Source organism: Rhinatrema bivittatum, chromosome 4 (assembly GCF_901001135.1).
Source record: "Rhinatrema bivittatum chromosome 4, aRhiBiv1.1, whole genome shotgun sequence".
NCBI classification, from domain to species: domain Eukaryota; kingdom Metazoa; phylum Chordata; class Amphibia; order Gymnophiona; family Rhinatrematidae; genus Rhinatrema; species Rhinatrema bivittatum.
The window spans coordinates 366,736,482-366,752,015 of record NC_042618.1 but is presented as its reverse complement, the minus strand read 5'-3'; the positions used below and the strand labels follow the sequence as shown (position 1 = coordinate 366,752,015).

Genomic DNA, 15,534 nt, shown 5'->3' with positions numbered 1-15,534 from the left:
ATTTGAAATGACATTTGAAATAACAGATACCAGCGCGGCCGTGAAGCGTTAGGCCCGCGAACCCAGGATACTGTACAGGCGCTCTATACAGTAAAATGGGTTGCGCGGTCCTAACGCTTGCCTAAGGCTTCGCAGCCGCGGCATGCATTTGCATGCAATTAGAAGAGAGTATCGGGCGCTAAGTGAAGAGAACTGTGCGTGCGGTGAGGAAGGGTGCGCCTGACACTGCCGCACTGTTTCTACCGCGGCCTTACAGTATCGAGCTGTAACAGAGTGAAGATATTGCTACAGCACTTCTAGCCAAGAATTTCTACATTTATTCAATCGGACTGCATATAGAGGTGAACACTAGCTAGATAGTGGCCATCTCACACACATAGCTATGTATCTAAGAGTTAGTTAAGAGTATGCTCTCTGGAGCCAAGATGGCCACGGCTGGAGGACACTAAGTTTTGCTGCTCTGCGTTCCAGTTTCCAGAAAGCCTTATTTCCTATTAATTTTTCAAAATGCCTCACAAGAGGAAGGGAGAGTATCCTCCAGACCCACCGGGCCCGACAGGGCAGCGTTATATCACAGACTTTGCGACTCCAGGCTCTGCAGTGGGAGCTCTCAACGCCGCTGCAGAAGTCTCAAGAGGAGCGGTGCTTTCGCCTGGCGAGATCATCTTGAGCCCACCTGACCCCTGAGGACCGCTGAGTAGCTCCTCCCTCCGTGCAATCGACGGAGTTGTGTTTACTGATGCAAGCGTGACTGAGCAAGCATGGCAGGGTGGATCCTTCGATTTAGCAGGAGTCGGGACAGGCCTATCACCCCTGAATGGTGGACGACAAACTCCCGGGGTACAGGAGTTGATTCTCCAGGAACATCAGGAGAGAAACCACGGCAGGAGGAGGTAGGACTTAACATCTTGGATCCCTTGGAGTTTAAAAAACCAGCAGAGATAACATTAGAATCCCTATGGGACCTAATGGCGGTAATGGCCCGAACCCTCAGAGTGCAGTCTCAACAATTGGGTAATTTTGATAAAAGACTGGATTCGGTGGATAAAGAACAGTCTAAAAAATTGCAAGAAGAAGCTGCTGCACAACAGGACATGTCTGTTAATTTAAAGCAGGTCCAAGAATTAAATACCACTCTCATAAAAGATCGAATAACATCTCAAAGGAGACTTGAGTCAATTGAAAATTATCTGCGCCATCTCAATGTGAGGGTGATGAATTTTCCTAAAGTAATGGGAGAACCTGCCCTAGTGACTTTTAAAAGATATATGACTGAGATATTAAAGATACCGGCAGAAGCAGTGCCGCCCATAAAGAAAATTTTGTTTTTACCATCCAGAAAGGACAGTCCCCAAATATCATCTAGGGAAGCCAGGGATGAGTTTGCAAACTTAAGAGTATCTGGAAAACTCAAATATGGAAATTATAGGAAGAGCAGTTCTCCTTATTTCTTTCTTCACTGAATTAGAGATTGGGCAGCTGATGAAGGCTTATTTCCAAAATATGAATACTTCCTTTATGGGTGGAGTGGTTAGGGTCTACCCGGACCTTTCAAGGGCCACCCAACAGCGAAGAAAGATGTTTCTTGTTATGCGCCCCGAGGCGCTGCCTGATGCCAGCACAAATATTTGATGGCAAGTGAAGGCCCAGACAGTCATTGTTGAAAGAGTGCAGTCAAAGGGGAAAGCCTGAGGACCACAGCAGCAAAGTTCAAAGAAGGGCCAGACAGTCAATGTTGAAAGACTGCTCTCAAAGGGGCAGCAAAATTCAAGTATAAGGCAACAGGACTAGGACCAGGACCAGAGAAGGTAGCATGGAGGCTTCAGGACCAGTACTGGAGAGCGCAGCATGGAGGCAGTAGCCCCAGAGATGAGACAGCATAATGGAGGCAGGAGTCCCAGAAGAAGAGACACCAGCATTTTGGATTCGTCCAATTTGGGCACTCAAGGCAGCGAAGGCGCATGAGCGCACGCCGTGACCTGAGCGCCCGGATGGACGTCCGAGGTCACGGCGTGCGCTCATGCGCCTTTGCTGCTTGAGCGCCCAAATTGGACATGCGTTCATACACCTTCGCCAGTGGGGCTGCTGGAAGCCCCTTTCGCCGCCGGCTGCCCTCGGGAGGCAGGGGAGCCGCGGTGGGCGCCTCGGGAGGAGGGGAGAGAGGACTGGGGCTGCTGGAAGCATGCAGTAAATTTACTTTTGTTACAATTTCTATTTGCTTTAGTAACATGTCGAGTCGATTTTCACCCTGCGCCGTGCTTCGGGAGGGGGGAGAGAGGACTGGTAATCCCCGATGCCCGAGCGTAGGAGAACCATCCACTTCCTGGTACCTGTCATTTCAAATGTCATTTGAAATGACATTTGAAATGACAGGTACCAGCGCACCCAGGATACTGTATAGGTGCTGTATGGCGCTCTATACAGTAAAATAGATTGCGCTTCATGGACATGCTTTGGATGCGGCTTGCATTTGTGTCTAATTTAAATACTGTATCGAGCGGTATGTGATCCGAACTGTGCGTGCGGCAAACGAGGGTGTGCCCGGCACTGCCGCACTCACTCTTTCTAACGCGTCCTTACTGTATCGGCCTGTCTGTTAGAGGATGGTTGTTGTTGGTTTTGAGGACACTGTGGCCGAGGTCAGCCACGCCAGTTCTGGTTTTGAGTGGGTTGTTGGCATGGTGGAGGCTGGTATGGCGGTGGACGGTAGGACGCATAGGGACGGAATGACCTCCGTTGGAAAGGTTGTCGCCTATACGGAGCATAGAACCTACGTGAAGAAGCATAAGAATGTAGAATGGTGAGTGACTGCATCGCCACTGATTGCTCCTTGAGCTGAGCCACCGTTTCCTGTAACTTGGAGCCAAACAAATTGTCTCCCCGGCAGGGCAGGTTGGCCAATTTATCATGGACATCATTCCTTATGGAACTGGCTCTGAGCCATGCCATTCTGCGTGCCGCGATTGCACTTTCCGAGACCCTGGAGGACGTTTCAAATCCTTCGTAGATGGTACATAGTAAATGTCAGATGGCCTCTTTGATGTCTTGTAGTGGATGGGAGTCATGGAGAGACTGCGGATCGTCCTTGAGGCGTTGCACGTACTCGAACAGGTATTGTACCAAATAGAATTGGTGGTAGTTAATCCGTGCGCCAAGCATGAACGCCTGATAGGCTTGCTTAGCAAATTTGTCCAGAGCGCGAGGGTCTTTCCCCGGGGCAAAGCGAATGTAGTTTAGTTTTCTTCGCTTTCCCCATTGCGGACTCCACGACCAAGGACGCATGTGGCAGTTGAAGATTTGTGTAGTATGGAGATTTTTGCATTTTATATTTTAAATCAATCTTCCGGGACACTGCTGGGAGCGTGAATGGGGTATCCCAAGATTTTTCGAGGACCGAATCCAAAATGGCATGCGGTGGCAGAGCTGTGGGTTCGGCCGGGAGGTCAACGATTTTTAGTAGATCCAGGGTGTCCAATCTGGGGTCTGGGACTTTTGAATGGGAAGGTTGATGACTTTCCCCATCTTCTCCAAGAATTTTGGATATGAGGTCCTCTGGCGGGGAATAAGGCTCTGCTGGGCCCTCCGCTGGGTCAGATGGATAACCCCGTGGAGGAGTCTGGGGAGGAATCATGAAACTCCTGAGGTACAGTCCGAAGTAGGTCCTCCTTTGGGTGTAGGATCTGGTGGCAGAGCCGGAGGTGAAGGAGACCGGGGTTGTATCGGTGATGAATGTACCGATGGCTGAGGGATCACCGCCCCACTGGGAGGGTTGGAGGCCGGTAATTGGAGGTGAAGGAGACCGGGGTTGTATCGGTGATGAGTGTACCGATGGCTGAGGGATCGCCACCCCACTGGGAGGGTTGGAGGCCGATAATTGGAAGGACGCCTGCATGACCTCAAAAAATCCGGACAGCGCCAGGGAGAGGTTAATAAATGCATCCTTCATCTGCAGAGGCATAGCGGGTTTTTGACCTGTGGGTGGAGATTGTACAGGAACCGCCGCTAAGAGGATATCCGCATCTGGTCTCCTACCCGGAGAACGAGGAGTACGGGTTTCATCTGGCAACCGTCGTTTTTTGGACAGTGGTTCCTGCAAGAAACTGGCTTCTGATCTCCGATGAGAGGCCAAGGATAAATCTGAATAAGACTAACTGAAGAGGAAGAGGATGATGGAGAATGAGATGAGAGTGTCGGAGTCCCTTCTCCTTCAGAAGCTGAGAAAGCAGAAGTAAACAGCGGTCCCATCGCTCCCGATGCGTGTCTTTGATTTTGTGGGCGGGACTGCATTCTGTCAGCAGTTCGTTGCCCCTGTGGCTGAGAAGGCCACCAGTTGGCTCCGGTGTTGATCCATGGCCCATATGCGCCGGCGATTTATGGGAGGAAGGACCTTTATGTGGTCGGTCGACTCCCTTTTTCAGCTGCGTTGAGTGCGCCATCAATGCTTGCGCCGATTGCGTCGATGCTTGCGCCGTCTTCGCATGCGTTGCGTGGTGTTTTCCGGTCGGTTCGCCCAGCGCCGCCGCCTTCTTCAGCGCTGAATCTTGCGTTGCCCTTAAATGTGTCGGGACCGGCACCGTCCGTGTCGAGTCGCTCTGTGGTGCTGCATCGCCTCGATCGAGCCCAGTGCCAGGTGCCCTGGCGACGTGTTCCTCCACTCCGCTCGATGCTTCTGGGCGCAGATGAGATCGGGACACCAATGCTTCCGACTCATCGTGGGCTCGATGCTTGGAACGGACCAGATCGCGGCCTCGAAGTGAGTCAGCCTTGCTTCTCTTCTTCTTCTCGATGCCCGACCTCGCGGTCGCGGGTTCGACCGACTATGCCCGACGCTTCGGTGGGGGTGTCGGAGCAGCCAGACCTGGGGAGGAGGGGGGCACATACGAACCTCCTCGGGCTGCCTTGAGCGCTTCCATCTTCTCGGCGCGTTGCCTCCGGGCTCTCGGGGACATCCGTCCGCATAGGTGGCAGGACTGCATCGGGTGGTCTGGGCTCAGACACCGATAGCAGCATTCATGCCCATTGGTGATCGACATCACCTTACCGCACTTGCAGGGCTTGAACCCCGATGGTCAGGAACCCTCCTTCCTGCCGCGCTCTGACATTTTCCGACAAAATCACTGTTTTTCTCTGTTTTTTCACTATTAACTGAGGAGGTCTGAAGCTCCACGTGCGATCCCGCACACGGAAAAACAGACTGAGGAGAGTCGTTTTCCAGTGCGGGAAACCACGCAAAGCCATCCCGGCTGAGTACAGAATCGGTATGCGGCTGCAGGGGGAGAGGGCATATATCATCACAGCTGCGCTTGGCTTTCTGCACCCACTTGCCTTTCAGCTGTCTCTTACAGCTAAATCCACTCTAGCTGAAAACCGGCTACTGGACCAATGCACTCAATCTGAGGGATGGATCCAAAATACCACCTCAAGAATTCTCAACTGCGGGAGGGACCATATGTTATCACCACAGGAAAACAAGGCAAAATAAATTTCTATTATCTTTTCTCCTTCTAAAAACTGTAAGCAATCCCCAGTAAGGAGATGCCCGTCCACCATCTGCAGAGAAGAAGAATATTGGTGGGCTGATGTCACTGCAGGGGGTATATAATATACTGTGATATCAGCTTTGCTTCATCTCCATTAGCTAGTAGAGGTGCATAACCCACTTGGTCTGGGATCCATCTGTCTAAATGCTAAGAAATTTAAGATTCTCAAAGGGTGCCAAGGGCCAGTTAGGGAGGCTCTTGATTACAGCGGGCAGTGGATAGGGCAGAACTGTGGCTTTGGCGGGAAGGGAGAATTAATGATCAATTTGGAGGGGGGTTTAAACTATATATTTTAAAATATACAGACTTCCATGTATAAACAAGGTTTTACATGAGCAAAACAATTTTTTTTTGTGCGTAAAATATACGCATGTATGTTTTTTTAAATATGTAGGATTTGTGCGTACTTTTATTACATTGCAGATATTCACGCTTAAAGAAACATACTCGCGTATGGTAGGGGTTAAATACATATACTCATTTTATAATCTGCTTGTATCTGTTATGCGCAGGTTATAAAATAATACAGTAGATCTCTCATGCCAATGCAATATCATCGCGCAAAAAACGTGCATCTAAACTGGGCACACGTTTTTTGAACGTGTGCATATCTACCTCTCCTGGGTGCTCAATTCAATAGGCAAATGAGCTGTTGCGCTAAAAGGGGCACACAATGAATAATTGATGCGTCCATAGCACTCTGCATCGGGCTCCCTGGAGAGTGGCTGTGCGTTGACAATAGCCTGGCCAGAGCTCCCTCCCCATGCTACCTTGGCAGGGCTGTTCCCAATTGGTCCTTTTCACTGACTTGTCAGTGAAAAGGACCAATCCCTTTTCAGGACAGTCTTCTGATTTGTCCTTTTGTTGACATGTGACATTGAATGGACTAATCGGCAGTAAGTGAAGGAGTGAATAAATTAATATTAAGTGCAAGAACTTGGGAATGCTACTTTCTGTCATTCCTCCTACTGTATTGCGACAATACCAACAGAAGGAACCACAGAAAGCAGGATTTTTTTTTTGTTGATCCCTTGAGCATGGCATGCTCCCGGGTAGGCATTAAATTTGCCATGTTAAAATGGAAGGCTTGGCCATGCGGCAATTTTTGGCGTTGCGGGGTCATAGCTAATAGCTTCATCTACATGGAATTTGCATGTGATGAGCGCTATTAGCTATGTGCTTGATTGAACAAGCATTTTGGACACGCTAATTCCTGTAATGCATTGGGTGCAAGTCTAGCGCGTCCAAAATGTGTGTTCAACTGCTTGTGAAGCGGCACACTGATGAGCACCCAATATTGCATCAGCCTGTCTGTGTGGCCAGATATGCATGTATTTGGGACTGCACAGAGTTGTATGAATGTTACCTTCTAAGTTTAATTATGTGATCAGAGATATTATATTCATTGTTTGGTTTAATCTGACATACACAGGTTTATGGAATATTCATTATGGACCAGATTTTCAAAAACATTTACATGCATGAAACCCAGGCTTTTAAAAATTGCCTGGTGAGAGGGGGAGTTGTGTGTATAAAAGTACATATGAAACTCACATGCACTAGAGGCATTCTAGGGGGTGGAATTTGGGATGGAGAAGTAATTTACGTGCGTACTTTTGAAAGTATGTATGCAAATGTGCAAGCACACATTTACACCTGCTCTGGAAGAGGTATAAAAGTGTACGCATAAATCTGGTAGGGTTTCCAACCCTAATTTTCAAAGTGGACATATTGCAAATCTGCTTTAAAAATTCGGGCTAAACTTGCAAATACTTACTACTTTAGCCATATGCATGCTGTTATAAAACTGAACTCTATAAATGCTATAAAACCAAGAGTCTTAAAATAAATGTTCTATTATCAAAACTCCAAGTCATGAAATAAATAGAATAATAGAAGAAACTGCTGCATTATGATAGCATGACAGTTCTGTATTGTTGAACTGTCTAACTACAATACAGCTAGCATACAAACATGCCAACAATTATATATGCATGCTGTTTTACAAACCACAATACTTGATTCTACAAACATAAGTGATAGGAATAGGAATACAAGAACAAAAAAAAACCCAGCAATGAAAATGAATTACCTTCAAAACCTGAATTGATACAGGAGTGGTTGGGAGAGATGTGGCAGCAATAATCCGTATAATCAGTGGGTTTAATTCATTCTTCTGTTCCTCAGACATGAGTGGTGCATCTAACGCCAAAGTCATAAAAGCATCTGAAAAGCCATTGGCAGATCCCTTTATCCATTGTGTCGCTGACTTATCACCTGAAAAGAGCCATCAACAAAAGCTGCAACACAACTTCTCATAAAAATTTGGAAGGTGGTCAAGTTATATCATCACTGGCATGTACCTCCACAATAAAGAGATGGGGATACAAGCCACCCATGATAGCTTAAATTGGACCCTAACTTAATGTTTACATATTTTTTGGCAATCATTCTTATTTATATCAATAAATATTGTTTATTTCTGGAAACCTATTTCAAATTTCCAATGGTTTATGTAAAGGGTTAAAGCAATGGTCCCCAGTTTCCTATAACAGCTCTGGAGTTAAATTGGGAGGCAAAAATTAAAAAATTCTATAGCAAAGTTTGTGAAATTCCATGAAAATTCTGTGGCATATTTGCATAGATCAGAGTTTCCCAAACCTATCCTAGGGACCCCACGGCCAGTCAGGTTTTCAGGAAATCCGCAATGAATATGCATGAGATAAATTTGCATATTATGGAAACTCAGTATATGCTAATTTATTTCATGCATATTTATTGCAGATATCCTGAAAACCCAACTGGTTGCGGGGACCCCAGGACAGATTTGGGAAGCCCTGGCATAGTTTCTATGTTAAATGTGATATATATTAAGTAATGTATTATACATTATAAAAATAGAAAGGTCAACATTAAATAAGTCAGCAAGCAGTAAAAGTTATCCAGGTAAATTGCCCAGAAAGATTTAACAAAATATTCAGCGGAAGTTATTTTTCACTGAACATAGTCAGCTGACGTTACCCAGCTGAAGTTATCTGGGTAGCTTTGCAGCTCACCGGCTTTCTGAATATTTTAAAACAGATAAAAAAAACAAACCATGCGAGGCCTGCATTAGCCCAATCTCCCCTGCTCTACCCCCCAAAATAAGGAAAACAATGTTGCGGCTAGCAAGGGCCCAATTCCAACTTCTCTCTTCCCTCCTTTCTACTGAAAATAATGAAAAGAATGTTGGGGTCAGCAGGGGCCATTCTCTCCCTCCCCCAAAATTAATGAAAAGAACATTGCAGACTGATCCTCCATTCTCCCTTAGAATTAAAAAAATACTGTGGCAATGGAGCAGCCTGTTCTTCCCTTCCAGAGCCAGTGCAAGGGTGTTAGGTATCCTAGGTGAAACTTACAGCTTGCCACCTCTTCCCCCTCACACTCTCCCCACAACACAATTCAAATAAATAAATAACAATTATATATTTATGATAATAGATTTTACATGAACAAGAACATTAAAATTACAGTCACAATATGTATATATTTACATGCAGTGCTGTAAAACCCTACAAAAAAGTAAAAAAAGACCCTTGGAATTTGTATTAGATCAATTATAATGTGTGTTAGATATGGGCTTGCCCCTCAAAAAGTCACATGTAAAATGAGTTACAATTTCAATATAATAAATTTATAAATGTCCCATATCAAAACTGCTCTGGACTGGAGTAGGAGGGAGGCCTCCTGCTCCAGGAGCAATGAATGGTCGGATGTTTTCCACGTCATTAGAGGTGGGGAATCCGGAGGAATGGAGAGAAAATTGAGATGATAGCCTTGAGCAATTATTGCTAGGACCCAGTGGTCCGAGGTGATTGATTGCCATATATTGTTGAAATGGCACAAGTGGCCTCCCACTGGGACATTTGGTAATGGAATCTGACTGCTGCTCTCTATGCGAGAGTCAAAATCCAGAAGCAGGGCCCGGTTGGGAGGCTGTCTGTGGTTTTTGCTTTCGGGTTTGACGAGACTGTGATCTGAGGAATGGTCTCACAGACCGGCATCTGGCTGCTGGCGGGTAGGACTTCTTTGGTCTATAAAAAGACTTTTTAGAGTCCTTCCGGAAAGGCTGTTTAGAAGGATAATCCGAAGGAATCAGGGAGAGCTGTCTGAGAGTCTCATGATGGTCCTTCAGTTCAGCCACTGTCTTCTGAATCTGCTCGCCAAAGAGATTGTCTCCTATGCAGGGGAGGTCGGATAAACGTTCTTGCACTTCCGGACGAAGGTCGGAAGACTTGAGCCAAGCCCATCATCTTGCTGAAATAGCAGCTGCAGACACTCTGGTTGCAGTGTCAAAAATATCGTAACATGATCTAATCTCATGTTTGCCTGCCTCCAAACCCTTATTAAGAAGGGTGTAGAAGTTTTCTGGAAGTGACTGAGGCATGAAGGTTGTCAAGTCGTGTAGTTGCTTAAAAATGACCCTATTGTATTGGGTCATATATAGTTGGTAAGCAGCAATTTGGAGGATCAGCATTGATCCTTGAAAGACTTGGCGACCAATGTTATCCAAAAACTTCTGTTCCTTGCCAGGGGGAAAGGAGGTATGAGTTTTCGACCTTTTTGCTTTCTTTTGCACAGATTCAACCACCACAGACTGGTGATCAAACTGAGGCTTTTGAAAGCCTGGAGCTGACTGTACCAAATAGGTAGAGTCAGTTTTCCTGTGGACTGGTGCAATGGAGCCAGGATGTTCCAAGTTCTTTTTGAGAAGATCAAGAAGAACTTGATGGATGGGGATGGAGGTGATTTCCTTGGGCGCGTCCAGGAATTGAAGTAACTCCATCATTTGATGTCTGTCATCCTGTTCCGTCAGTAACTGGAAAGGGACCAATTCAGACATGTCCTTCACAAAATTTATGAAAGAAAGGTCCGCTGGAGGAGAACGCTTTCTACTTTCAGTGGGTGAAGGTGGTGAAGGCAAATCATCGGTGTCTGGTGAAGAATCATCAGTCCAGGTATCATAAGGATCAGCACCTGTCGCTCTAGGAACTGTAGAGGGACGGGGTAGTTGGATACCTGAAGGTCCCGGTTTAGGATCCGAAGGCATTGAAGGAATAACCGGAGGCACCGATGAAAGTAATGAAGGCCCTGGCGCAGGCATGGATGGCATTGGTGGATGGCTCGATGGAGGTATCAGTATCGATGTCGATGGCTTAGGCAGAACTCCCGAAGGAGGGATGCGGAATGGTGTTTCTCCTCCCAATGATAAAGTCAGCGGGGAGGGCACCGGAGCCATCCGTGTCCCGGGGTCCACCGATGGAAAAGCGGCAATAAGTGCTTCCATCCTCGATAGCAGCAGTGCCAATGCTGCTGGAATCGGGTCGGTGCTTGGTTCCACTATCGGTACAGATATCGATGCCGGGGGAACCATCCGGTCCAATTGGAGTCAATGCATCGCATTGTCGATGGCCTCCTGAACCATCCGGTCCAATTCTTCTCAGAGACCTGGAGCAAGCAGCCCCGGCTCCGAAACAGAAGAAGGAGGCAGAAGCATAGCCGGAGGGACCACCGTTAAAGGCGGAGTCACGACTCCCGACGCCCTGTTGGGTGAGAACTGCCTCAGTGACCCGGTTGCCGAAAAGGTCGGTGCCTTTTCTGGACAGGGTTTCTTCGGTGGCGGCTCAGACAATGGCGAGGTCGATGGTTTCGATGCCTCGATGGTCTGAGACTTTCGGTGCTGATGGCGATGTTTCTCCTTACGATCCCCTCGGTCCTGAGGGGGAGAAGAGGTTGTCGAAGGCTGGGAAGTGATCGACACTGGGCGGTCACCGGTCGGTGGTCGATGCTGCAGCGACATTGACGGTGCCGGTTCAGATGACGTCGATGCAATGGACAGAATCGAGGTTTGAGCACGGAAGAGAAGTCCCATCTTCGCCATTCTGGCCTTGCGACCTTTTGGTGTCATTAGGGCACATTTGGTGCAGGTCAAGACATCGTGCTCTCATCCAAGACACATTACACAGACTTTATGCGGGTCTGTAATGGATATGATACGAGTACAGTCCGGACACCGACGGAACCCCAACGCCATGGCCATAGAAAAATCGAGCCGCGGTATGGTCGACGGCCAGTAGGCCGCGAGGGCCAAACTCGACGGTAATTGACGGAAAACGGGTAAAAACTTACCGGAGTACCGCAGACTGAAAAAAGTTAACGGAGGGACCCCTGTGGGGCAATTTAACTTTAAATAATTCCGTGAGGAAAATTCCTGTCAGGAATCCTTGTAGAGCTCCTTAACTGCGTGGCTGTTGCTGTACGGAAAAAAGAAGACTGAAGAGGGACCCCTGCTGGCTGCAGGGTTAGTGACATGCTGGGCATGCCCAGTAGGAGCCAGTCAAAGTTCTAGAAACTTTGACAAAAGTGTTCCATGATTGGGCTCCATCCTGTGATGTCACCCATGTGAGGACTACCATCCTGCTTGACCTGTGAGAAACTCCAATCTACATCTGGCAGATTAAAATCTCCAATGAGCAACACTTCCCTGTTTTCCCAACTTTTGGATGTCTTTCACTAGATCTCTGTCCAGCTCTTCTGACTGAATCAGAAGCCTGTAGACCACACCGATGTAAAAGTAAACACCATCTTCTGGCCTGTTCTTTGCTTTCTTGGGAGTGAAAAGAAGGGAGCCATATCCTCTCCTCATTCACCACCTTCTCTCCCTTCCCCCATCACACCCAATCCTATCTTCTCCCCTCCTTCATTCTTTCTCCATCCCCTCCAATCACTTTATTTACAGACTGCCTTCCATTCTGATCATCTCACTCATCTCATACTCCATCCAATTCCCTCACTCATTGCACACTGCAAATTTGATCCCCTGATTAACCCTTTCCTCCTCTTCCCCCCAACACAATTTACAGTTTCTCAGATCTCTTCACTCTCTTTTGCCCTTCCCATCACTCACACCCCCCCCCCCCCATCCCCTCATTCACTCCTTTGTCCCTTTCACTCTCACCAGTGTGGTCACCAGCAGGGCCTGGTATAACTGCATGATAATCAGGAAACCAACACACCCAGTAGTGACAGCAGCAGTGGGGCTGTTTTATTTTATTTTTTTACATTAGCTGTTGTTCTTCACAACCTCCTAAATTGTTCTGGGAAATTGCAAAAAATCAAAGCCATGTGGCTGCCCTTGTCTCAGGATAAGCAATTCCAATACTTTCTGTTCTTCTCTGCTTCCTCCAAGGGCTGGGGGAAGGGGAGGGAGGAACATAAATGAATCATGCAACTACTGGCTCTGTTTCCGCTGTAGAAACAGAATAATATCCACTGCTGGCTCTGCTTCACTTTCTCAGGTCCCAGAAAAAGGATGACAGAACGCTGTTTTGGATTGTCTGCCAGAAATTAAGCCCTCAGTAATGGACACAAAAAGGGGTTGAATTAGCACAAGTTTGAACATTGTGAGCGACAGTGCCTTTCATCAAGGCCAGGGTTGAAGCCTTGACAAGTTTCAAACTTGTGCTAATTCAAATCGCTTTTGTATCTGTTTTTTGCTCTGCAATATCTGCTTCAGAATTACTCCTTCCCCTTCTGTTTCCTGCAATACAGAAGGATAAAGGGGAGGAGGGAGAAACAAGAAGGTATGGACTGGATTAGGGAGCAGAGTAGCTGTTCTCTGTATGCTTCAGACTCACCCCTCTTCTCTTCCCTGCAGGGTGCCTGAAAGGAGGGGCTGAAGAACACCCGTGATGCTCTCCCTCTTAAGTCTGAAAAGAAGTGCCAGAACTGTGATCCTGGCTGTTCCCCCACAAATGAAGCCCTGAACATACACAGAAATGCTCTTACAGACCCACACATACAGACATGCTCTCTCATACAGATATGCTCCCACAGATAAACCCACAGACATGCTATATAACAGACAGAGACAGGCTCTAACACACAGAGAAACAGTTTAACACACACACATAGGATCTAACACACACACACAGACAGGCTCTCACAGACACTCTCTCACTTCCTCACCCATCCCCATCAGAAGTGTAATGGACGCTTCTTCCATCAGCCCCACAATAGATGGCATTTCATCTTTCTTGAGGCTGCGGGAGCTGATGCTGGTCTGCATCCTGCGGGTGAGTGTGGGGAGGCTCTGTTGCTACTGCTGCTCCTCTTACAATTGACTGCCATGCAGGCCCAGGGCTGATACTGCTGTTTCCTGAGAAAGCCCGGGGTACATGCCATTTTCCTCCTGGTTCAGGCTGCAATGGCATTGCCTCTCTTTCTTCCCACCTGCATGGACCCAACACTTCCTCTTCCAGGCTGTGTGGGTGGGAAGAAAGAGAAGCCATGCTGTCGCCTACCCCCAGACCGGTGGCACTCCAGGCGGCTGCCTAATCTGGCTCATGATTCCACTGGCCTCACTCTCTTCCCCTTATTATAAAAGTGGGAGTCACCCACTCTGTCCCTCCCAATCCCCCAAAACATTATCGTTCCCTTTATAACCTGTTAACTATATAGCATGTTGTGTTAATTGTTCAAATTTCTTTCACGGTTTACATTATTTACTTTCACTGTTTAAATTGTTCTCTGTAAAGCCTGTTGCAGTTTAGTTATCTGTGAACCGAGATGATGTTCCCAACGTATCCCGGTATATAAAAACACCTAAATAAATAAATAAATAAATTCCTGCATCCCAGCAGGCGGTACAGTTCTGAATGTGAATTGGTTAGTTGTCAGTGAAGAGATCAAAACTGGCTACAATGCAGTGAATCCCTAGGGGCTGGAAAACGCACCAGCACTTATATATTTACCCTGTAGAAGTAAGAATCTTTCTTACGCCTGCTGTGGTACAAGAATGCTTTTGGCGATTCAGGGGTTGAAAGGCTCCACTTTTTAAAGAAGGGGGAGCAGATTGGTTCACCATATTTTGCTTTAAATCTGAGGGGATCCGTACACTGCTGGCTTCAACATTCTTTTCATTATTTTGGGGGGAGAGCAGGGGCTTGGGGATCAGGCTGCTGCTGGCCTCAAAAATTTTGTTTCAACTTACCTAAAGTCAGGATATTCAGTGGCAAATAAATCCTGCTGAATATATCTGGTTAGGATTAAAGTTACCTAGGCAAAGTTATCAGGATAACGTTAGACATTCCCTCCACCACAAACAGACAGACTTAGATTCATCAGTTTTGCTGGAATAGCGTCCATGATAAAAAAAAAAAAAAAAAAAAGGGACGTCGTTTAGGTAATTTTCCAGATACCGCAACCTGCACTATTTTACTGCATTGCATAAGTATTTTAGCACAATGAGATTTTGAGGGGCAGTTTTACATGCACAGTTAGCGGTACAAACAGCTAGGTCGAGAGTACAATGTTCACATCTCATTTTTGTGTACCTCTCATCACTCAAATCACATCAAATCTTCACTGTCTACTGTGCTGTTTGTACCTGACTGCGCATATAAAACTATCCCCCAAAACCTAGGCCACCACCAAAATCTCACCCCAAGTTACTAGTTGCCCCTCTTACAGTGGTATAAAAAGTTGACTAATATGTGTGCCTCCCCAGAGGCTCTCTGTAGTTATTTCTAGCGTTAAATCATGCGATAGCATGCTTTACACTATCGCATGCAACATTAAACCACCCCTTATTTTCATAAACTCATCCCAAACTCCTCCCTTTCGACTAAATTTTTAAAATTTGCATACACAGCTTGCAATGCGTTACTTATTGCATGCGTTTTGGTGTTATCTCGGGCTTTAGGGCCCTAACACCCATGATAAGGCCTTAATGCAATTGATAAATGACCCTGTTGATCAGCTAAACTTACCTGAGTAGCGTTGAATTTTAGTGTTAAGTTGATGCTCTGCCTCCAAATGCCCCTGAGCTGTCTCTTTTATCCAGTAATAACTTACCTTGGCTAAAAAGTATCCACTGCCAGTGCAGGATGCTTAAAACCCCATGTTTGTCCAGCTAAATTCCTGAATTTAGTTGGACAAACCATTTGAATATTGA

The 15,534-nt window shown here is 46.7% G+C and overlaps 1 protein-coding gene across 4 annotated transcripts in view; it reads right to left on the bottom strand.

Annotated features, from left to right (window-relative positions):
- The window catches only part of KIAA1257 (KIAA1257 ortholog), a 384,182-nt gene that overhangs the window by 109,629 nt on the left and 259,019 nt on the right, over positions 1 to 15,534 (bottom strand). For all 4 annotated transcript variants that reach the window (XM_029600807.1, XM_029600809.1, XM_029600810.1 and 1 more), the window contains one exon: positions 7,633 to 7,817. In XM_029600807.1, the coding sequence (XP_029456667.1) occupies positions 7,633 to 7,817 (185 nt within the window). The remainder of the gene's footprint in view (positions 1 to 7,632; positions 7,818 to 15,534) is intronic.